The 25,924-nt window shown below is 35.9% G+C and overlaps 1 protein-coding gene across 4 annotated transcripts in view; it reads left to right on the top strand.

Moving 5' to 3' along the window:
* The window catches only part of RAPGEF4 (Rap guanine nucleotide exchange factor 4), a 351,123-nt gene that overhangs the window by 47,572 nt on the left and 277,627 nt on the right, over positions 1-25,924 (top strand). For all 4 annotated transcript variants that reach the window (XM_020990978.2, XM_020990976.2, XM_020990975.2 and 1 more), the window contains exon 3: positions 12,034-12,122. In XM_020990978.2, the coding sequence (XP_020846637.1) occupies positions 12,034-12,122 (89 nt within the window). The remainder of the gene's footprint in view (positions 1-12,033; positions 12,123-25,924) is intronic.

Raw genomic sequence — 25,924 nt, 5'->3', positions numbered from 1 at the left:
CCCTGGTCGAGACTCAGGGGCAGAGAGGAATGGCAAAAGTCACTCACAGACCAAGCTGGAAGAGCAGTGACCATATCTGGTCTTGGATTATAGAACACTGAAAGAACCAAAAAGTTAAAGACCACCAGATAGAGTGCAAAAAAACCAACAGCACAAAAATGCTGAAGCCCGAGACATTATCCCCCACAATCCAGGAGCAGAGTCTGACCTTAAAATAGGCTAGTTAAAAAAAATGAGTAAGCAACAGAGAAAGAACCTGACCATAAATAGTTACTATGGTGATAGAGAAGATCAGGGTTCAGACTCAGAAGAAGCTGATGAAGTCAAAACAGCTGCTTGTAAAGCTTTGAAGAAAAATGTAAAATGGTCACAAACCTCCCCAAAATTCTTTTAAGAGCTTAAAAAGGATTTTAAAAATCAAATGAAAGGTAGAGGAAAAATAGGGAAAAAATAAGAGTAATACAAGAAAATCAAGCAAGTTATGAAAAGAAAGTCAAGCAATAGGAAAAAGAAATCCAAACACTTATGGAAGAATATAACTCCTTAAAAATTAGAATTGAAAGAGGAAGCTAATGACTTCATAAGACATCAAGAAAAAAATCAAAAGAATGAAAAATAGGAAGAGAATGTGAAATATCTTATTAGAAAAACAACTAACTTGGAAAACAGATTAAGGAGAGATAATAAGAGACTTGTTGGACTACCTGAAAGTTATGATGAAAAAAGATTCAAGACCCTACACTTTAAGAAATTAAGGAAAATTGCCCTAAATTTTAGAACTAGAGGGTAAATCAGAAATTGAAAAAATCCACTTATCACTGCCTGAAAGAGATCTTAAAATAGAAACTCACAGAAACATTATAACTAAGTTTCAAAGGTCCCAGGTCAAGGAGAAAATATTACAAGCAACTAGAAAGAGGCAATTTAAATATTGTGGAGTTATGGTCAGGATAACACAAGATTTAGCAGTGTCTACATAAAGGACAAAAGAGCATGGAATAAGATTTTCCAAAGAGCAAAGGAGCTGGATTTGCAACTAAGAATAACTACCCAGCAAACCTGAGTGCAACCCCTTAAGGGAAAAAAAGGATATTTAATGAATTGAGGGACTTTTAGCTAGTCTTGAGGAAAAGACCAGAGCTGAACAGACATTTTGAACTACAACAATCAAGAGAAACATAAGGGTAACATGAAAGACTAATTATAAGGGATTTTATAAGGTTAAATTGTTTACTTCTTATATAGGAAAATGTTATTTGTAACTCTTAAGAATGTTATCATTACTAGTGTAGTTTGAAAGAGTATACATAAATAGGAGGCTTGGGGTTGGGTTGATTATAATGAGATGATCTTAAAATATAAAATTTGGTAGGGAGAGATAAAATGGAGCTAATTATCTCATACAAAAGAGTCATGAATGAAGAACTGCTACAGTGGAGGGCAGTAGGAGGTGGAGGGCTGGTAGTGTTAGAACCTTATTTTCATTGGAAGTGGGTTAAAGAGGATATGCATCTAGTAGTGTATAAAACTCTTCTTAACTTAAAGAAAAATAGGGTAGGGAGATAGGATAAGGGAGAGACTCTTAGAAGGGTGTGTGGATTAGGGAGGAAGTGGGTAGACTTCTGCAGAGGGATAGGGTAAAAAGAAAGAGAAAGATAAACAATGAGGGGAAATACAATGGAGGGAAATACACAAATAGTAGTTTTAACTTTGAATGTGAATGGGATGAACTCACCCATAAAACAGAAACAGATAGCAGAATGGATAAAAAACCAGAACCCAACAATATGTTGTTTACAAGAAACACATTTAAAAATGAGAGACACACAGGGTAAAAATTAAGGGCTAGAGGGAATTTATTATGCTTCAGATGATGCAAAAAGAGCAGGGGCATCAATCACAATCTGGATTTAATTAGAAGAGATAAACAAGAAAACTACATTATGTTCAAAGGTACCATAGATAACGAAGTAATATCAGTACTAAACATATATGTACCAACTGCTGTAGCATCCAAAATTTTAAAGGAAAGGTAAATTAATTATAGGTGGAAATAGCAAGATTATAATAGTGGGGGACTTCAATCTTCCCTTTTCAGAATTAAATAAATCTAACCAAAAAATAAATAAGAAAGAAGTGAAGGAGATGAATGGAATCTCAGATAAACTAGATATGAAAGATATTTGGAGAGAATTGAATAAGAATAGAAAGGAATATACCTTTTTCAACAGAATGTGTTACCTTTACAAAAATTAACCATATATTACAGCATGAAAACCTAAATGTAGAAAAGCAGAAATATTAAATGCATCCTTTGCAGATCATAATGTAATGACATTACATTTAATAAAGGACCATGGAAACATAGATTAAAAATTAATTAGAGACTAAATAACTTAATCTCAAAGAATGATTGGGTTAAAGAACAGGCAATAAAAACAATAAATAATTTTGTTAAAGAGAATGATAATGATAAGGCAATATAACAAAACTTATGGGTTGCAACAAAAGCAGTAATCAGACAAAAATCCTTATCTCCAAATGCTTACATCAATAAAATTAAGAAAGAGCAGACCAATGAATTAGGTATGCATTTGAAAAAACTAGAAAAAGAACAAATAAAAAATATCCAATTAAACACCAAATTGAAAATCCTAAAAATTAAAGGTGAGATTAACAAAATTGAATGTAAGAAAACCACCGAATTAATAAAGAAAACTACAACTTGGTTTTATGAAAAAAACCAATAAAATAGATAAACCATTGGTTAATATGATTTTAAAAAAAGAGAAAACCAAATGATTAGTGTGAAAAATGAAAAGGATGAATGCACAACTAACAAAGATGAAATTGAAGCAATTATTAGGAGTTATTTTGACAATAAATTTCACAATTTAAGTGAAATGGAAGAATACTTAAAAAGTATGAACTGGCCAGATTAACAAAAGAGGAAATAGAATATCTAAATAAAACTGTTTTAGAAAAAGATACTGAACAGGCCATAAATGAGCTTTCTAAGAAAAAAAGCATCAGGACTAAATGGATTTACAAGTGAATTCTACCGAACATTTAAAGAGCAGCTAATTTGAATATGAAATAGATTATTTGGAATAATAGGCAAAGAAAATGTCCCATGAAACTCGTTTTAAGAAACAAATAATGTGTTGATACCTAAATCAGAAAGAGCAGAAACAAAGAAAATTATAGACCAATTTCACTAATGAATATTGATGCAAAAATCCTAAATAAAATACTAGCTAGGAGATTACAACAATATATCAAAAGATTATATATCATGACCAAATGGAATTTATACTAGGAACGTAGGGCTAGTTAAATATAAGGAAACCTATTAACATAATTGATTATATTAATAACAAAAATCACATGATTATATCAATAGACTCAGAAGAAGCTTTTGATAAAATACAACACTCATTCCTATTTTAAAAAACACCTGAAAACAAAGGCATAAATGAATTTTTCCTTAAAATTATAAGAAGCCTCTATCTAAACCATCAGCATTAGCTGTAATGGGTATAAGCCAGAAGCCTTCACTGTAAGATCAAGAGTGAAACAAGGATGCCCATTATCACTGATATTATTCAATTTTGTATTACAAATGCTAGCAATAGCAATAAATGAAGAAAAAGAAATTGAAGGAATCATAATGGTCAATGATGTAATAAAATCCTCTCTTTTTGCAAATAATATAAAGGTATACTTGGAAAATCCTAGAGGTTCAACTAAAAAGCTAATTAAAATAATTAATAATTTTAGCAAAGTAGCAGGATATAAAATAAACCCGCATAAATCATCAACAAAGCCCTGTAAGAAGAGATAGTAAGAGATATTTCATTAAAAATGACCATAGACAATATAAAGTACCTGGGAATGTACCTGCTAAGACAAACCCAGGAACTGTATGAAAATAATTATGAAACATTTTTTATTCAAATAAAGCCAGATTTAAATAATTGGAAAAAGATTAATTGTTCATGGGTGGGTCATAGTTGTCATAATAAAAATGACAATTTGGCCTAAACTAGTGTGCTTATTTAGTGCTATCCCCATCAAATTACCAAAGAATTATTTTATCAAGTTAGAAAAAATAATAACAAAACTCATTTGGAAGACCAAAAGGTCAAGAATATAAAAGGAATTAATAAAAAAAAAATCTAAAAGAAAGAGGTTTAGCAGTACCAGACATTATACTCTATTATAAGGTAGTAATTATCAAAACTATCTGGTATTGGCTAAGAAATAGAAAAGGGGAATAGTAGAATGAAGTAAACATACAGTACACAATAGTAAATAATTATAGTAACCTTGTGTTTGATAAATGTGAAGATTTAAGCTTTGGGGATAAGATTCACTATCTGACAAAAATTGTTGGGAAAACTAGAAAGCAATCTTGCAGAAATTAGGTATAGACCCATATCTCACCATTTACAAAGATAAGGTCAAAATTGATATATGACCTAGAAATAAAAAGAGATATCATAAGTAAATTAGAAGAACATGGAACATATACCTATAGAACATATTTACCAGATTTATAGATAGGAGAAGAATTTATGAATAAATAGGAAATACATAGCATTGTGATATGTAAAATAGATAATTTTGATTACATTAAATTAAAAAGGTTTTGTATAAATAAAACCAATTTAATCAAGATTAGAAGGAAAGCAGAAAATTTAGAAAACAATTTATAGATAGCTTTGAATAAAGGTCAAATATCTCAAATATATAGAGAACTTTGTCAGATTCATAAGAATATGAATCATTCCTCAAATGATAAATTGTCAAAGGATATGAACAGGTAATTTTTAGATAAAGAAGTCAAAGCTATGTATAGTCATATGAAAAAAATGCTCTAAATCATCATTGATTACAAAAATGAAAATTGAAACAACTTTCAGATACCATCTCACACCTATCAAATTGGCTAAAGTGATAGAAGGAGAAAATGACAAATGTTGGAGGGGATGTAGAAAAATTGAGACAGTGATGCACTGTTAGTGGAGTTGTGAACCAGTACAACCATTTTAGAAAGACCAATCTGAAATTATGTCCGAAGAGCTATAAAACTATGTCTACCCTTTGAGACACAGAGGAAAAGAACCTATATGTTCTAAACTATTTACAGCGGCTGTCTTTGTGCTGAAAAAAAGTATTGGAAATTGAAGGGATTCCAATCAGTTGGGGAATGGCTGAACAAGTTGTGGTATATGATTGTGATGGAATACCACTGTACTGTAAATGATGAGCAGATTGATTTTAGGAAAACATGGAAAGACTTGCATGAACTGATGCTGAGTGAAGTGAGCAGAACCAGGAGAACATTGTACACAGTAACAGCAATATTGTTTGAAGAATAACTGTGAATATCTGAGCTATTCTGAGTAATATGAATATATTCAAATCAACTACAAAGGATCTATTAAGGAAGATGCTATCCACTTCCAGAGAAAGAACTGATATATGAATATATATATTGTATGGTTTCACCTACAGATCTGTGTCAAATGTTGGCCTTCTGTAGTCTGGGATGGCGGGGTTGGGGAGTGGGGAGGAGAGAGGGAGATACCTCAGAACTGAAAATTGAACAAACAAACAAATAAATAAAAAGAGAGAGAAAGAGAATTGAATTTTTGGAAACATGTTTAATGTTTATCTTCAAATTCACTTTTTTACATTTTCTTTTTGCTATAGAACTTTCCAGAGCATTTAAGTAAATTTTATTTCCTACCAATAATTTTTGCATTATAGAATAGATTAGAAATGAAATGAAAAAGATTAGACTTCATTGTATTGGTAGGGCAGAGCCATTAGGAATAACTAAAGTAATTTTTGTGCCCCTTACTAAGGGAAAAAAATCTACCATTTAATTTCAATGAAAATTCAGAATTAAACAAAAAAAATCTCTATGGCTATGGTAAAATCTTAAAGTAAAAGAGTGAATAAAGGAAGTACAATGGTTAATTACTAGGCATTAATTTGACAAACATTTTCACCAAAAGGTAGTGGAACAGTCTTAGATTCCCTTGAAAAGAAACAAGGGCACAGAGAAACCTCTTCTCTTCATTGTCTGACTATTCTAATTATCCTACTCTGCACCATGACCTCATTGTCTTCACCCTGTTGGGTCTTCTGATGGCTTTCTCAACAGCAGCAGATTCACTCACAACTGTATTTAAGGGAATAATGAGTTTCCCAAGGACTCCCTTCTCTAGTTGAGGAATTGAGTTTAATGGAAACTTCCAGTAGTAGAAAGCAGTGAGACAGAAGATAGTGCCAAGAACATTGTCAATGAGATGAATGTGATGGAAGGAATAGAAGTACACATTGCTGTCATTTCTTTTGAAAAGCCAACAATGGCATCAGAAAGTGAAGCAGTGGTCAGTCTACTCCTAAGAGCTGGTGCCTTCTCTCCAGGAACCTCACTGACTATCCAACAAGATCCTAAGCTTTAGAACAAACCCATTTCAGTAGGATTGTACAGACTAGAAAATATTTTTGTCTAAATATGGTTCTCTACGTGGTTGTCCTTTAAAATTTAAGGGTTGGGAACAATTATTTATTAAGCACCTACTAGGTGCCAGGGCAGCAAGGTGGTGCAGTGGATAGATTATTGGGCCTGGAGTTAGAAAAATTCATCTTCCTGAGTTCAGGTCTGGCCCAGACACTTAATAGCTGTGTGACCCTGGGCAAGTCACTTTACCCTGTTTGCCTTGGTTTCCTCATCTGAAAAATGAACTGGAGCAGGAAATGACAAACCATTCCAGTATCTTTGCCAAGAAAACCTCAAAAGGAGTCACAAAGAGTCAATGATGACTGAAAGTGATTGAACAACAACTATGTACTAGGCATTGTGTTAAGCTCTTTACAGACATGATCTTATTTCATTCACACAACAACTTTGCAAAATAAGTGCTATTACTGTCCCCACTTTACAATTGAGAAAACCAGAGCAGACCGAGGTTAAGTGACTTACCTGCCCGGGGTCACACAGCTAGTAAATGTCTGAGGTCAAATCTGAACTCAGGTCTTCTTGACTCCAGGCACAGTACTCTATCTACTATGCCACCTAGCTGCCTCCACTTGATGGCTTATAAGATCATGATATCATAGATTTAGAACTGGAAAGACTGCCAAACCTTTATAAATGAACATTTAATGATGAGTGACAGACAGATTTTTAAAAGTAATTTATTTTGGTAGATGGAAAGGACTGGACTGTGTGTGTATGTATGTATGTTTTTATTTAGAAATTTTTGTATTGCTTTCATACTCATGTTGAGTGGCTTAGGAGATATAAGCATGTGCCAGCCTAAGGCTCATGCCATCTCTTTCTCCCTGTCTCATAGGCGTCTGTCTTATGGCTGCTGAATCCCTTTTCGTCCCAATTTTCTAACATGATTATATGGGACAATCTTAATACAGGCGAAGCCCATGGCCCCATAGATCCATGTCAACCATTTGTACTAGTAAATTTGACTTTTTTTAAAAACAGCTTTGGAGTGAATTTTCTCTTGTTTCTTTATAATTAATTTATGCCTCCAAGACTGATGTTAATAACAAATATTGTATTATCACTACCCTGCTCCATAAAATGAAAAAGAAATAGGTTTGCTACTTTATTCCACTGCCAGAATTCCAACACCAAAAAGCATTGGCTCTTACAGACATAATAGAAAGAACAAGAGAAATAGTTTTGTGTTCATATTTTTTTCTTTTATTTGACTCAAAAAGGGGTCCCTTAAAATCTTCTGTATGGAGCAGATGAGACACAGGTGTATGAAGGAACACTTAAGATCCAGAGGTGGTCAATATCTTGAGGATTTAACAGCTTTGGACTATAAAATTAATGGTGCTCTTCCAATATTCCAATAGATCATAAACTCTAAGTATTAGTTAAGTAATAGTAAGTGTGTAGGATGCTCAATTTAGTAAATTCCTTTAAAAATGCTTTGATTGGTTATACTAAATATTGTCAGGTAATTACAGTGCCACATCTTTACTCAATAGCTCCATCTAGAACATTAGAATGTTCTCTTTCATGGGCTTCTCATTCTCCCAGGGTGGATTTTCATACTTCCAAGTGAAATACAATAATAAGATAATTTTAAACCTAAGGAGAAATATAATGACACCTAAAGTCCATGTGGTTCCCTCCTCTTTGGCTTTAAGAATATGTTTTAGACAAACAGCTATGAGTTTAGTTGCAATTATGCCAAGCCCCCAGTTAGAAAAATTCTTAATGTTTAGACAAAGATTGATATCTCTGCCTAACTTTACATTTATATGTATCTTCTAGTTAACTCCTGGCTTTTGGGGGGATTGAAATTTACTGGAAATGTTTGGGTAATGAAATATAGATTATATTATAGTGTCTATGAATAGACAGGCACCAGGAAAGGAAACTGAAGAAAGAAGTCTCCATTTCTTGGGACTTCCCCCAGCTTGGATCTTCTGCTTGAAGGTGTTTTTTATTCTATGTGTATAATCTTCATTATCTCTTCTTTCTGCTACAGCTCAGTCCTACTGTTGTGTCTTAAAGGTGTGCTGGAAAGCCACACACTTGAATTTCTGTAATTCTTCCTCATTCTACCTAACTCAATGCTTATATGCAGGACCCAGAGGATGCAATGAAACCTCCTATCCAATTGGATTAGACTTCTTGTCTTATATAATTTCACTTCATCTAATGGCTTTCAAAGACTTTGTGCATTTACTTAGTCCAAGGTTTTTGGATTTATTGATTTACTGAGACATGTTTTCACCTAAATGGGGTTAGGTGGTTTCAACTCAACCCTTACATAAGTATGGCTCATTGGACAAATATCAGCAAAATAAGTTTGTTGCTGCCATTTTGAAAATGATTCTCTTGAAGGAAATGGGATCCCATTAAATGACTGTTGAGTTGAGCAAGCCTTGATTTGCAATTTAGGTCCAAATATAATAGAAAGAATATTAGTTCTGGAGTCAGAGTAGTACATGACTTCAAACCATCCCTTTGATGCTTATGACCTATATGACCTTGGAAAAATCATTTAACTTTCCTGGATGGACCTCAGTTTCCTCATCTGTATAATGAAAGGGTTGGACTAGAGAACCACTGATGTTCCTTCCAACTTTAGAACTAATGATTCTTTGAATCCATAATAATCTGTATCCATGATGACTCATGAAATTGTGGACCTTTCTTGGCTAAGTCCATGACAGATACACACTCATTAAAATGCCAGTGATTCTTATGAGTCAAATTAATTTCAGGGCTTAATTAGATGGTATATATTTGATTATAAATTAGTTTCCAAAAGATTATTATTTTTTTTTACTTTACTGGGCATTGGTATAAAAAAAACCAAACCTGTTTGCAACCTTTAGAGAACCTTAAAGGAAAGGCTCCCAATCAAACCCTCATAGGTACTGATGCCACCAGTAAGGTGAAGAATGGGTGAGATCATTGGAAGTTTCATGGCAAGAATCTCAATTTTGGTATATGTTCTAATCTCAGTTCAAGTAACAATTAGCTGAATGACTTTAGGTAAGGCACTCAACCTCATAGTGTAGTTTCCCTCTCAATAAGACAAGAACAACAAATAGCTGTTCGATGTACTTTGTAGGCCTGTTATGAAAATAAAATGAGACTGTAGATGAGAAAAGGTTTTTTGGGGGGGGGACAGAAAAATTATAGCCAGTATGAGATGAAGTCATCTAAAAGAATAGGTATAAAATTGGACTTGGTGAATATAAACGGAGACAATGTCTGATAGTGATCACTTGGATCTAGTTTTTTTTTTTGCATGTGACATGATGGTGATTTAGGAGAGGAAGTGCTCAATTACTCAGTCTTTTTCTCTTTTTAGAAAATTGAAAGTATGTCAATCTACTGTAGACAGGTGGGATGAAGATGAACTATTGTGATATTTTCTGAGAATTTCCCTATAAAAGGCCTTTTAAAAAGAAGGCTTAATTGCTAACAATGGCAACCAATAAAAGGGAATAGGCCAGCCTTGAAGAGAGGTTTTTTTGTTTTCTTGTTTTTTTTTTGAAGAGAGGTTTTTTTAATCACTTTTTTCCTTTTTGTTTAACATTTACACAAAAGTCTGACTAGCCCTTCCCACACTAAACAGTAACGTAATGGTACATTTGATGGAAATGAATGTTGACTATATAGTTTATCAATAAAAATATCTTAAATTTATTTATCCTGTTACAGTCAAGCAAATTTGAGACACATGAAGAGATTTTGCTTCTGAAAAATGAATAGATTATATTATGAACTTTTCCTTCTCTTGCTATCCATAGAGGAAGAGTACTAGACTTAGAACCAGAAGGGTTAGGTTCAAATCTCCTTTAAACACTGAATAGTTGTATAATCCAATTTAACCTCTCTGAATCTCAGTTTTAAAATCTACAAAATGGGAATAATGGCATATGTCTTCTATACAATTGCCTACACATTAGTCATGCCATCCAGAAACTTTGGCTTATGAACTAAAAAGAGAATTTATTTTTCTATGGAATTGTTATGTGATTGTCATTATCTTCTCTGCCAGAAACTATGAACTGAATATAAAAGATCAACTTCTTCCCACCTCCTTATCTGGAATAGCTATTTTAAAAGATACTTTTATTTGTAGAGGATTTTTGAACCAGGCATTTCACCCCGTCCCCCACACCGGTACTATTCTTTGAAATAGTTCAGAAATATTGTCTTAAATAGGTGTAGACGGTGGGGTTTCTATTGTCTAACCCTAATTTCTAAGACATCTCAAGTGAAAGAGAGAATGAGGTTCAAAAATAAGAAGCTCCTTATGTAGTCTTTTGTTAAGCTAGCCTATTAACTACATAACAATGAACAAATGAATGACTGTGAGTACAACAGTATTTTTTTTTTCACGAGGAGAGTATATTTGGCTGTTTCAGTAGGATAATTTATTGGACAGCATATGAGGAGAGATGCAGGTCTGGAGAGTATATTACTAGATTATCAACTTTCTGAAGGCAAGAATTGTGTCTTATTTATTTTTCTATGCCCCATAGTCTAGTGTAGTATGTTGCACATAGTAGGTGCTTCTTAATAAATCATTGTTATATGAATGAATGAATGTTGCTTTAAATGCATGGTAGCATGAGTATGGTAGAAAGAACCCTGAACTTGGAGTCAGGAGATCTGGGTTTGATTCTAGCCTCAAATACTAGGTGTGTGAATTTGGGGAAAACACAACCTCTTTGGACCTCAGTTTTCTCATCTGTAAGATTAAAATTTATAATATTGGTACTGTGTCTCTTGCGCAGAGCTGCTGGAAAGTGCTTTGTAAAAGTTAGAACATGACATAAACGTGTGCTATTTGTTATGCTAAAAATAGGTAGATTCAATTATATTCTGTTAGTTTTCTTGTTTTTGTATGTGTGGGGTAAATACTTTAACATGCTCAATTTTGGGGAGTTAATACTTAATTGGCATTTTGATTATGTTTTATTTAAGGTTTACAAAGTGCTATATATGTATTGTCTCATTTGAGCCTCAAAACAATCTTGTGAGGTAAAGTACTAAAAGTGTTATCTCCATTTCACAGGTGAGAAAAACGAGGCTTAGAGAAGTGAAATGATTATCACTTCAAAGAATTGAAATACACTTAAGATGAAAACCATTTTGAATATAATTCAATCTTTCTTTAGAAAATCCTCAAGGATCACATTGTCCATCATAACAAACATAAATTACTATCATTCTGTGGTTTTGAAGCCATTGCCCAAGAATACTCTTTGATAGAATGTGGGATAAGCTAGCTTTCACAGGAATTCAAAAAGATCTATTTATGCATAAGGAGTAGGTCAGCATATTGCAAACTTGGAGAAATGGATTAGAGACAGGAATATTAAAAAAGTTAAAATGGTCTTTTTAAAACTAAAAATAAAGGTACATTTCCCCCCATATTTGTAATAATCTATAAACAAATTCACCAAGTAATGAAATCAACTTATTCTTAGTTTGTTTATGCTACTTCTTTTCAGTATTTCGCCAAGGTGATATTGGAACAAACTGGTATGCCGTCCTGGCAGGATCCTTGGACGTTAAAGTATCTGAAACCAGCAGTCACCAGGTAAGGGTTCAATTTATTTATTTTAGAATCAAGTTTTTTTTTAATGGGCAGATCAAATATTTTACAGAAAAGAAAATGATTAAAAGCAATCCAGATGCCCCCACATGTTTTTGTGCATTTAAAAGTTTCTCACCAGAAAAATCAATTCTATCTTTTTTCTCCTTTTTAGCATTTCTATGATACCTCCTCAGGAGTCTTCTCCATCAAAATTCCTTACTTCCTATCATGCTGTGTTCCCCAAGAATTGAGACCTCACCACCTTTGGGAGATGCAGGAGAATTCTGATAATCATTGTTGACTCATTCTCCGTCTGTCTCTCTCTGTTTCTGTCTCTCCCTCTCTTTCCCTCTCTCTCTGTCTCTCTCCCCTCATCTCTCTCTCCTGTTTCTCCCTTCCTCTCTCCACATAAGAAAAGGAGATTGATTACTTGAAAGTGAACAAGGACAGCCAAAGAACAAATGATATACTTACCCTTGGCACAATGCGCTCCTAGCTTCAAAATATTTTTTTTCCATTTTGTGACATGATCCTAAATTTTCCACGATGTGCTGAAGAGGAATAAATTTGACATCAATAGATCCTTGAATCAACCCATCTTCCACCGTCTGGGCTCCATATATACCAGGGGAGCAGTGTAGCATTTCCTGACTTACACAGGGACCTATACTTTCCTGACTTATACTTAGGTGGTCTGGGAAGCAGCTTCATCACTAACTAATATTGTGTCTAAATAGAGAACCTAATGTTGTCCAACTCTTCCTAATGGCATAGAATTCTTGGCAGAGGAGATGTATATTTCAAGTATTTTCTATGTGGTACAGTAGAAAGGGCACTGGGTTTGAAGTGAGAGGATCTGGGTTCAGATCTTATCTCTAACACTTATTACTTTTCTTTTTTTTTCTTTTTCATCTGACTTGAAACTGAAACCTGTATATGTTGTCTGCCCCTTTAGAATAAGATCTTGAGATCAGGGACTACCTTGCTTTCCTATTTGTATCTCCAGCCCTTTGTACATAGCAAGTACTTAACAAATGTGTTTTTTTTGATTCATTCATTCCTATGCTCATCCATCCATTCATATACATGTGACTTAGAGCAGTCATTTAGCTTCTTTGGGCCTCAGTTTCCTCATCTGTAATATGAGGAGTCTGGACTACGTGGCCTTTGAAGTTTACATCTTTGATCCTTGTGTTAGACCTTTATTGCAGCTCAGCTGGGGAGGACCCCATTCTCCCCTGCCTTCACTCAGGTGCCAGAAATTACTTTAGTAGGAGACAAAGACTTTCATTACAAAACTTGAGAGGAGACTTAAAACTGAAATACCAGGGAACATCAGAATAGCTTTTGAGAACAGGTTTTGCTTGTGAAAACAGACAGGGCTCCTAAAAGAGTGGGAAGCCATAAAGAGGAAGGAACCCCAGCATAAAGGGAAGGCTGGAATGTGAGGAACGTGCCAAACTTACACACTGTAGAGTTATGGTGACGTGTAGTCCTGCTTTTTTGTTCTGATCAGTAGAGTCCTTCTATTTGTGGCTGCACTGTTAAATTCAGAAACAGAAGACGGCCAGCAGAGGGAGCTACTTGATCGTTGAAAATATTCACAACTGTATGGGAGGAAAGCACAGAGAGGATGCTTTGTCTTATTTATAGAGGATCACAAAGCTGGGCGGGATAGCTAACCTTTTGGACACTACCGCCAGGATCCAGGTATTTTTTTTTTAAACTGTAGGTTTTGGTGATCTGGAACAATGGGTTGGAAAAAAAATAAGATCAAATCTATTAGTGATAAACATTAATTCCATATTTGGATTCAAGAACAATCTCATAAGTTACAAGATGGATAAATTATGGCTAGACAGTTCACATGGTGAAGATCTTGTAGTTTTAATGAAATGTAAATTCAACTGTTGTTCCATCGACCGAAAAGTCAATGCAATCTTGGGCTTCATTGAGAGATACATAGATGCAAAGTAAAGGACATAATAGTTTCATTGTATCCTGCTATATTGACCATAGCTGAAGCATTGTGTTCAGTTTGGGGTACTATATTGTAGGAAGCAGGCTAGTTGAAGAACCTCCAGAGAGGTTCAGAAGGTTCAGAACAGAGAAACAGAATGCTGAGTGACCTTACAGCCATGTGAAAGAACTCAGGATGTTTAACCTGGAGAAGTCTTGGGGGTGGAAGGTAGGGAGCAGAGATTTGCAATAGTCTTAAAATATTGGAAAGGCAGCCATATGGAAGAGGGATTAGGCTTGTTCTACTTGCGTCTAAAGGCAGCAAGATGGCTCAGTGGATATAGCATTGGGCCTGGAGCCAGGAAGACCTGAGTTCAAATCTGGCCTCAGACATTTACTAGCTGTGTGACCCTGGGCAAGTCACTTAACCTCTGTTTGCCTTAATCCACTGGAGAAGGAAATGGCAAATCACACCAGTATCTTTGCCAAGAAAACCCCATGGGTAGCATTAGCATGCTGTGGTCCATGGGATCATTAAGGGTTGGTCATGACTTAACAACAATAACTTGGGTCTGCGAGGCAAAACTGGTACCAGTGATTGGAAACTTCAGAGATTTCAATGTAAAGAATTTCCTAACAATTAGAGCTACCTCAGATTAGAATGTCAGGTACTGGGCTCCCCATCACAAGGTAGGCCTTTAAAACAAAAGCTGTATTACTGACCATTTGTTGGCAATATTGTGTGTGTGTTGGGGTGGGGGAGGTTTCTTGTTCTTTCTATCCAGAGATCCTGTGACTGTATGAGGAAGACTCCCAGCCTGCTGGTTTACTGCAGCTTACCTGGGCATGTTGATTTGATGCATCAACATTTCAAGACAAGTAAGTTGAGAAACAGTGGCCAAAGACATCAGGGCTGAGTTCTTGGCATGGCCTTGACCTTTTATATCTTCTTAGGCTATCTTCTGGCTCAAGTGCAGAGTCAAATGCTCTACCTGGCTTTTCTGTCTTCCTCAAATTCCAAATTTTTGGCAGTACTCAGTGAGGGTCAGTGGGTCCCTACCCTCTCACTCACCCATCATCTTATTCTCTCTACACTTAGGAGGAGGAGTCTGGATGTGAGACAGTGTTGCTAAATAGAAAGAAGAAAGATGAAAAGGCAAACTAGGAAAAAAAAGCCCATTTCTTGGAGAAAGTCTCTGAAAATGTGTCTTAGCAGTTAGTCCAACCCTGAGTTTTGGCTACTTCTACCACTATTTTTTTAAAAGAGTAAACTACTTTCCTTAATGTGGTATTCCTAGAAAGTGTTTAGGGAATGTTATTTCTGGTATATTCAGTCCTCCACTTAAGAATGTATTGTATTTTTAGAAATTCATTTAGAATAAGTTGGCAGTTTGGAACTCAGAGTACAATTCTCCATAGAATCAATTATTGCCTGTGGTCATTTGTTTTACAGGACAATCCACAAAAGCTCATGTAATCTGTAATACACCAAAAATATGGTAAAATTTACTGCTCTAGAACTTAATTACTAACCAGAGTAGTGCTTCTATGGATTCAGAATTCCATTTCTATGGAAAATGTATTCAGAATGGCAATATGGGGCACCAAAAAAAAAAATCTAGGTACAGAGGAAAGAGGGACTCCAGAGTTTCTAACTACTGCTGTGACTTAAGTAGTATCTCTAGGGAGGTGGAGATGTGCATGCAACAAAGTAGGAGTAGACATGGGGAGAATGCAGGGTTTGCTGGAGCCCAAGTCAAATGACTTCCAAGAGCCAATTATTCAATTTTCAGTGTGAGCAATTACACCTTAGAAATTGGCAAATGCCGCAAATCCACGCTTGATTTATAGAGCCGGTTGTAAAATATTTATCAGCATACTACTAGGTGAGGAGTATAGGCTCACAGAATGTAGATCTGGGAGTATTTTAGACCCGTTTTACGGAAGAAAGAAGCAAGACATAAGGAAATTGTGTCTTGACAGGAACTGAGGGAAGCAAGAGAAGAAGAAGGAGAGGAGTGCCAAGGTTTCAAGGATAAGACTTTCTGGTGCTCCAGGGCTTCCTTCAGGTTTTAAATACCTGGAGACCTTTGTCTGTCCCTAGGCATATTGTTGTCCTCCTCTTCCATCCTTCCAACCCTTTCCTTTCTCCCACTAGCCCAAGGGATTGGCTAGCCTGCTTCCCTTTCCACTTCACCTATTGTCTCCATTTTGGCCCTTTCTCCTTCAAGGAACACTGTAGAACATAGTTTATTCATTGTTTATTCCTTACCTTCCTGTTTCTGCAAAAAGCACCCATTTTGGAGTGCTTATAAGTGTTTTTATTACTAATACCTGGAAATGGGAGTATATAATTTCTTCCTAAGCCTTCCCCATCCCACTACCATTTTCTTTTCTCACTTAGACATTGAGAAAAAGACAAAGTTACATGCAGTTGCCAATAGAAGATCTTTGGACATACAATGTGCAGAAGGAGGATTTATCTCATTTTAAGAAAAAAAATGAAAACTATATACAGATATTAAGGCAACTGGGCACAGCCAAGAATTCTGGTGGGGGATGGGGCCTCGGGAGAGAGTGAGTGATAAGAAGATGGGATGGAAGTGGGGAAAATGTCATGAGGACTGTTTTGGGGGAGAGATGGGATAGCAGTGAGACTGGAGGATCTTAAGAAAGAGATCCTATATTATTCAGTTTATTTAAGTCTCTTCTAAGCCCTCTCTGTTTCATAGGCCTCTCCTCTTCATGCAGGCCATTACCATCTGTAACGTAGTCTTTTGGGTCACCCTACTGACCTTTTCTATTTCACCCTTGCTTTCTACCACCTTCCCACCTTGTTCTTAGAAATCTTGAGATTTCAAGCTGGGAGGTTCCTTAGAGATCATCTAGTCCAACCCCTTCATTTTTCAGATAAGAAAACTAAGGCCCCAAGAGTTGGAAATGACTTGAAGAAAGCTACACTGTAAAGAGCACAGCTGGTACCTGTATACATCAGCTTTCATGGGTGGTGGGGAAATAAAGTCATTTGCTCTGAGCCAGGTTCAGGCTGTAGGAGGTGCTCCTCTTGTAGCTCCTCAGAACCTGAGCCATCAATGTCCCCTGAGCTAAGATTAAAGAAATGCCCTGACTCAGTCTTTCCTTTCTCCTGGGCACAAAGTCTGCTTTTAGCTTTTCATGTTTATGGCTCTGCAGCCATCTTCATAGTATTGCCTGTGTTTTTTGGACTTCCCCAGTTGTGATATTTGCCTTCACTTCATAACTTTTCTTATCCTCCATGAAATAGTTTCCTTATGTTACTCTAGGGCAGGAATTCTTAATCTTATTTATATCATAGATCCCTTTGGAAGGCTCTTGAAGCCTATGGATATCTCAGAGTAATATTTTAGATGCAGAAAATAAAAAATAAAATTACAAAGGAAACCAATAATGTTGAAAAATAGTTATTTAAATGTACTTTAAGAAAGGAAGTTCATGGACCCTAAATTAAGAAACCCAGACTTAGAGGTAACCTCACTTTAGACCTAATCCATGTAATTTCCATTTGGAGGAATTCTATACCAAGACTTTATTTGTCTAATTCTCTCAAGATGCTTTTTCCAAGTAGCACACCCTATTCTCAAGACAGATGCCTAAAAATGCTATATTCGTACAAGGATACATCCTTCCTTGCAATAATTTAGTAGACCTTTTGCTTCCCCCTCTTATTTATATATAACAATAACAAATGCAATCTCAGTTCATTAAATTTCAGTGGGAATACAACCATTTTGTCAAAAAATTAGTAAAAATAAATTAATAAGAATGGTTTATATATATATGTGTACACATGTATATGTCTGTATGCATGCATGCGTAGATGTACTCTCTCTGCACTGTTTTAAGGAATCAAACCCTACAGGTAAGTATTGAACTAATGAAAACGTAGATATCACAGTGGATGGCAGGCTCACCCAAATTTTTGTAAATACAGTTGTCTTCCCTTTTTTCACATGTTTGAGAACGCTCCCTGGAGTTATTTATGTGGTTACAGAAAAGTACCTGTATGGAAGGGAAGATATGTACTGATTGTATGATAGCCAAGTGGAACATGAAAGAAGGCTATGGCTATATTGACCTCCCCATTAGGAATGTTGGCAAATCTTCTGGGGGAGAAAAGAATGGCAATGAGAGGGGAAATCCTGCAAAAAAGGGAAAATAATCTGATGATCCATTAAATTATCTAGAGTTTTAGTTCCTACATGTCTTTTTTGAAGTACTAATAATCTATTGTGATAAATAATAGCCTGACAAAAACAAAACAAAGGCAGTCATGTGGGTGTGGTAGAAAGAGGGCAAGCAAGGTATGGAATCAAAAGACCTGGGCTCAGGTCTCAGATCTGCTACTTGCCAGTTGCTTGATTCAGGACAAATTAATTCAACTTTCTGTGCTTCAAGACCTAATCTCCAATGTAAAGAACTCAAACTTATATATTATCAAAGGGCCTTTGCAATTTGAAACAGTATTTGTCTACGGTGATGACTGCAAAGCTGTAGTTTCACCACAAGGGGACGGTACTACAATGTCAAAAGGCAGACAATCTATTTGTTATAGACACTTGGAATTCTAACTTCGAATATATAAGAAAATTGCTTAGCAATTTCATTTTCCTCTGAGAAACACAAAGTCAAAAACAGGTATATTTTAGTGAAGTTTAGGCAACTAATTTGTTTACCAATTTTAGCTCCTCAGTAATTCATGCTGTCCTCTTCTCTCTCTTATGGACTATATCTCTAAAATGTCTTACCAGTAATATATGTGTGGAAACTAGGCTATTACTTCCATAGCACAGATACCCACCTCCCTTCCTCTTCCTTTTCTCTGCTTCTCTTCTTCTCTCCTTCCTCTCTCTCCCTTTTCTTCGCTCTCCTTTTCTTCCCTCTCTCTCTTCCCTTTCTATTTTCAATAAAAGATCTCTTCTAGAATGCTTGCTTTGTGGTAGGCAGCAATCTATATAGTTTATGGTGGTAATTGTAATTCCTTACTATTTGTCAATGTTTGAATTGTGAAAGAAGTCAAAGAACTTGATGGTTGGTTTTTCTCCTCAGTATATTACCTACTTTCTCACTTCCAGAAAACTTTGCGGGAATAGTCTACAAGCGTACCCTGTGTATACCGTACATGGTAAAAATGTGAGAAGGGAATGGACAGCTGTTCTCAGACAATTTCTACAATAACTTAGGTCTCCATATTCCTATAGATGGTGCAGAGAAGTAATAGATGCAGGATTGTGCTGCTTTTCTTGAAATATTCATTATTGATTACTTATATCTCTCTCCCCCCAAATTTAACTTGGAGAACAAAACAGCCTCAAAGGCTCTGTTTCCTCAAGGAATCCTCTAGGCATATGCTAAGCTCCTTCAGGATTCCTTGATAGATACCACTCTGGGTCACTTCCTCCAAAGATTTCTTTATCATCACCATCAAGTGATGCATTAAACAGGGAACAGTTTTCACCAGTCATGCAGGGTCTCCTTGTTATTGTTGTTGTTTGTCCTTTATTCTAGAAGAGAATCAATGACATCAGGAAGATGATGTCTTGACTTGCAAATGAATTGGGTTTAAGTGAGGCAGGCCTGTGCAAAGTCACCAGCCTCAATTTTTCCTCCAGAGCCATCTGAGTCCAGTGGCGAGATATAGACCAGGAGGAATGGAGATGGCTCCAGATGTAGTGAGAGACCTTGGCCTTTTTACGCTAAAGCCTTCCCCTTTAGTTTGTCTAAGGCAACAACCATTCAATGATTAAGGCTAGGTAAGAAACGAGGCAAAAATGGATTCTTTTGCTTAGTCAAAAAAATCAATCTGGCAAAGCTGCATACAAGTGAGAGGAAGGAGAAGTTTCCCCATAAATGGTAAATTTCTCTTAATGCTTCCCCATTTGTGGATGACATCCTTTCAGTTGCTCTGAATCCTAGAATACCACATGGTCTTTTCAATGAGACCTATGGACACTCAGAAGATATTGGTGTTGCAAGTAGATGAAGCAAGTAGGTGAAAACTAAAGAGATAAAGACTATATATATATATATATGAAGATAGGTGGTACAGAGGCAAGAGTGCTGGAATTAGAGTCAGGAAGAACTGAATTAAAATACTGCCTCAAACTCATTAGCTGCATGACTCTGGATAAATCACTTAAACTGTCAGTCTCAGTTTCTTCATCTGTAAAATGGGGGGAATAATGCCTTATGGGTTGTTGTAAGAATCAAATGAAATAAAATGTACAGTGCTTGGAAACCTTAAAGCATTATGTAAATGCCAGCTATTATTACTGTTATTGTTAGGAGGATGATGATGGCATACAATTGGTTAATAGATTGCATTTGATGTCAATTTGATTGCCCGTCAAGTTACAACATGAGTACATACATCTTGGACAGAAATTGTATATGGACAATTACTTCAACTTAGAATTCATTAGGAAGAGAGTGGACTGGGATGTATTTGGGAAATATATGGTGCTTTTGATGATTCTAAGATGCTCCCTACCACCAAGGACTATCTATATAAACAATAAGGTGTAGCTTCTTGGAGGGCAAGTGCTATCTCATTTGGGTCTTTGAATCTCTTACCACATAGTGCCCTGCATATAGTAGATAATAAAAAAGTATTTGATGAATGAATGTACATGATCTCATGCTATATGATCTTAATCATGGAACACTTCAAATTTGAAGAATCACCATTTCTTATGTCCCAAAAGACAATGGATAGTGGTAGGTGAAAGTAGGTTGAAACATATTATTAGTGACAGAAGTGCCATAAGTTACATTTGTGCCTGGAAAAGAGATGGGCTAATCAAGGTTTAGGGTGGCTATTCTGTGAAGGATTTGTAGGATGTCTTGGACAAGAATCAGGCTACAACATGAGAAAGTGTGGATGGGCTGAAATCTTCACTGGTGGAGTGAATGCCCATACCTATGAGATTCAGTAAAGTATTGGAATGTTTTATAAAACACAGCAGGTTGTATTTGTTGCTTCTATTGTCATGGAATCCAGAGTGAGAAGGTGTTAAGATTTAGTCATGGTACATATGAGTGTAGAGTATCAGCCTAAATCAAAGTGCCCAGGTTATTTTATCGGAACCTTTACCTACTTAATGATTTGTTGCAAGACCGATAATCTTGCAAGCAGATTCCAGGAAGATGTTTTAGATGTAGCAGAACTTTCTTTATTCTTTGTTGGATGAAAGCTTTTGACTTCAATGTATTCTACCTAACTCTGATAGTAAATAGTTTTTGCTCGACAGTAAATGCAATCAAGTTTATGTGACAAGCTCTGAGATCAGGTTGCATTAAAGTTTATTATTTAAAAAGACCCAGGAGCACTCAATAAATTTGAGTGATAAATTCGAGTTAGTTCAGGAAAGTCAGAATCTACAAAACTTAATGGAAAATGCTGCCTAGAGGACCAAATCTAAAGAATAAAAGGAGTTTTCCCCCCATATTGAATAATTGAAGTACTAATACAGTCTTTGAAGTTATTCTAACATGTATACAAAGCTATGCATTTTCAGTGGGAGAAAGTTATCTTTATTCAAGCCATTCATGTCAAGGTAAGTTTAATTTATGGAATAAAAATATCTGACACCAATTAAGTGATAGTTTGTTGACTGGAAAATAGAAGAGAATATTTTAAAAAATTTGTCTGCCAAGTTATATGTAAATTCCCAAAGCTTCTTTTTATTATTAGTGAATTCATTATTATTGTTATTATTAGTAAAGTTTCATTTCACCTTGATAACATCTCAGTGGTTTTGGGAAGTTGAATTTCAAATGACAGCTATGTATATATTTGTAAAGCAATATTATAAGTGTAGTTCTTTAGCTTAGATACAATCTTTTAAAATATTATCATTGCACACCCAGCAACACTCCATTTTTAAACAGAAGCTGACTTTGTATACTATTTCAAAGATCTGTGATTCCTTTTGTGTGTAAATTCTTTCTGACTATGCTGGTCACAGCCCTTCCATCTACAAATGTTAAGGCTTACTAGAGTCAGCCTCCTGGTGTGGGCCTCTTGAAATTTAGCCAAGCTAGTGGTTTGGCCTGGAAGGTGAAGTCATTCTGGCCATATGGGAGCTACCTACCATTGTCTGGGTAAAGCAAAACTTGGAGAACTCTGCTTCCAAGGTGGTAATTAGGCATCAGGGTAGGTCTTCAGTGGAAGTTACAATGAAGTAAAACAAAATCAAGCCCTCCTCATAGGTGAGAGTGCTCCAGGAAAACCCCATTTACCATGGTAATATTAGTAATACAGAAAAATTAAAGAGTCATGATCTGAAATCCAACAGGGTCCAAAAAGAATTCCTTGGTTCATATAAGGCTTCATTAACAAGGATTCCTCTGACTAGCAAGCTTGGAGGCTTTGAGTGTTTTGTGGACCACGTGACTGTTAGATTGGGGGATAAAAACCTAAAGTTGTAGGAGCTATTTAGAATTGGCCATAAAGTAGAAATTATTATAAAATATGTCAGAAATTATAATTATTATCATTATGGGCATATATAGACACATGCATATCCCTATGTATATATAAAAGGGATTATGGCAGAATAGACAGAATTGACTTCAGATCTAGGAAGACCCAGATTCAGATTCTGCCTCTGTTGCATATTGGCTGTGTGACTCTGGGCAAATTTCTTAACCTCTCAGTGCCCTGGGCAGCTCTCTAAGACTATAAATTGTAGAAAATGTGCCCACTTATATTAATAGGAATTCCATCACCTAATAGTGTGGCAGCTAGGTGTTGTAGTGGATAGAGCACTGGTCCTAGACTCAGGAAGACCTGAGTTCAAGGTGGATTGTAGACACTTACTAGCTGTGTGATCCTGGGCAAGTCATTTAGCCCTGTTTGCCTCAGTTTCCTCATCTGTATAATGAACTGGAGAAAGAAATGGCAAACTACTCCAGTATCTTTGCCAAGAAAACCACCAATAGGGTCACAAAGAGTTGGATACAATTGAAAATGACTGAATAACAGCAATAGCACCTACCTCACAGGGCTGTGAGTATCAAAATGAGCTAATATTTGTAAGCTGCTTAGCACAGTGCCTGGCATATAGTAGTTGCTTAACAGATGTTTGCTTTCATCTCCCTCCCCCCGTTCCCTGTACCAGTGACATCATAGGTCTAGTCTCTATTCCTACTTCTGTACAAGTACATATGTAGTGTATATCTATCTATCTATCTATCTATCTATCTATCTATCTATCTATCTATCTATATCTATATCTATGTATGTATGTATGTATGTATGTATGTATGTATATATGTATGTATGTATGTATGTATACAGGTAGGGGTTAGGATACTCATTTTTTATTCCCTAAAATTTGTGTCACAGTGCTGTGACTCTGGACACTACCTACTCATGTATCTCTTACAAGTCCATAAGCTGGGTCTCAGTGCCTCACAAAGAGCACTAGATTTGAAATAAGAGGATGTAAACTCGATCCAAAATGCCTTGGATGCTGAATATACTGATAAATATTTGTTTAAACTGAAAGAGACGATACATGTACATGATACACATAAATAACCCCTAAGTCTCATTTTAGAATTTAATTTTGGTTGCCTTTCCTACTGAACTTTGAAAATAGCTAAAACCAGTAACATTTTTCAACCCCTTCTTTCCTCTCCACATCTTTTGTTAGAATTGTTAACAAATAAGATATAAATTGGAATAGGAAGGATCCCTAAAGAATAAGTCAATAGATTATCTAGGTTTAAATATAAGACTGTACTTGGAGTAGGGGAAAGAGAAACAGGAATGTTTAAAGCTAGAAAGTAGTTTGTAAATTCTTATGAATTTCTTCAAGTTAGGAATATTAAGGTGATATATTCATTGTAAGCAAACTTACTCTAAATAGCATAGGCATTAATTGGGTAATGTTGATATCATCCATAATTTTATGGTGTTGGGAGATGGAACAACCACTACCATGTAGGCCAGTAATCGTGTGTGTATGTATGTGTGTATATATGTGTGTGTGTGTGTGTGTGTGTGTGTGTGTGTGTGTGTGTGTGTATATATATATGTATGTATATGTGTATATATATATGTATGTATATATGTATGTATATGTATATATCTGTGTGTATACCCAGCTAGTACGTGTCAAGTGTTTGGTCTGAGGCCGGTTTTGAACTCAAGTCCTCCTGACTCCAGGGCCGGTGCTCTATCCACTGCGCCACCTAGCTGCCCCTACCAGTCATCATGTAACAAGCTTTTATTGCATACAGTTGTTGTGGTGGATGTGTGGTATATTCAAAACTATCGTCATGAACTATTATGAAGTTCTACTCTCAGTATATGCATACATAAATGTACACACTATGCCTAAAGTTCTTTTGGATGGTCATTTGAAATCAAAACAAGTAGCTATCCACTGTTTGCACATAGCTCATCCTGCTCGTTTTTCCTCATCTTTCATGTGCCTATTCCACACACTTTGATTGAAAACCACTAATAGAGTGCATGCATATCCCTGCTGATTGGTAAGAGTTCACTACATTTCACCAGGACCAGCCACTCAAATATGTCTTCTTCCTGCCATGCTGCCAAAGATACGCCTCTTCTCCTCCTGCCTCCTTTTCTACTTTCTGTTCTGAGAACAGTAATCAAATTAATACATGGCTTTGGCTTCTGGAAAGGCTGCACAATTTGATTGCCCTATAGCTTCATACACTATCTCTGTGACTTTACCCTTCCCTTGCCACCACGTGTCTCTATGCATTGTATATTCCTATTAGAACATGAGCTTTTTGTGTCAGGGAATGTCTGTTTTGCACTCTTTAACACTTCATATATTCTATTTCATTCATTCACTCATCACTACATATATATATATATATACATATATATACATATATATACATATAAAATCATAATCATCTGCACATATGTACCTTAGCCAACATTTTGCACAACCAACCACATGCACTTATCTGTGCACTTAATTATATGGCAACACAAATGTCCATGGATCTCTCTCTCTGTCTCTCTGTCTCTCTGTCTCTCTGTCTATCTCTCTGTGAGAGAGACAGAGACACAGAGAGAAAGGCACAAATTACTTTCCATTGAGAGAGAGAGAGAGAGAGAGAGAGAGAGAGAGAGAGAGAGAGAGAGAGAGAGAGAGACAGAGAGAGAGAGAGAGACAGAGAGAGAGAGAGACAGAGAGAGAGAGACAAAGAAATGCATTCCAAATACTCCCAAAAAGCAATTGGGTAAATGAGTGAGAAGGTGTATGTTTTCAGGGTGAGAGAAAGAATGACTGATTGGCTCAGTAGATGGGAGACTATAAGGGTTAAGTATGACACAGAGAGTTAGGAGCAAGGATGTGCTGAAGTCAGCTCAAACTTGCTTATGAGAGCTGATTGTTAAATTTTCAATGTGAACATTTACACCTTGGAAATTGGCAAATGCCATAAATCAGGGCACAATTTACTATTTTCTTGATTGTCTAAGCTTAAGTAACTGATGGAGAAAAATAGTAACAATGTAGATTAAACTTTAAAATGTGTCATGCATCCATCAGATATGTAGTCATTGCATATGTTGCTTTCCTTGTTCTTTGCATCAGTCTTTTTATGCTTCCATGGCACAGTAAATTCCCTTATAATAATGTACCACACTTTGTTTGGACATTCTCTGATCAATGACTATCTACTTGTTCCCAGTTCATTGCATCTACAAAAAAAATGCAGGAATAAACATTTTTGGTGTGCATAGGACTCTGAAGTTATTGTTAATATGCAATTGAGATATAATCAGACTTTTCCTCACAAAGTGATAGAATTCTAGG

Source organism: Phascolarctos cinereus, unplaced genomic scaffold (genome assembly GCF_003287225.1).
Source record: "Phascolarctos cinereus isolate Bilbo 61053 unplaced genomic scaffold, phaCin_HiC Scaffold_726;HRSCAF=1367, whole genome shotgun sequence".
In the NCBI taxonomy this organism is placed as follows: Eukaryota; Metazoa; Chordata; class Mammalia; order Diprotodontia; family Phascolarctidae; genus Phascolarctos; species Phascolarctos cinereus.
This window is presented reverse-complemented; position numbering and strand designations above follow the sequence as displayed.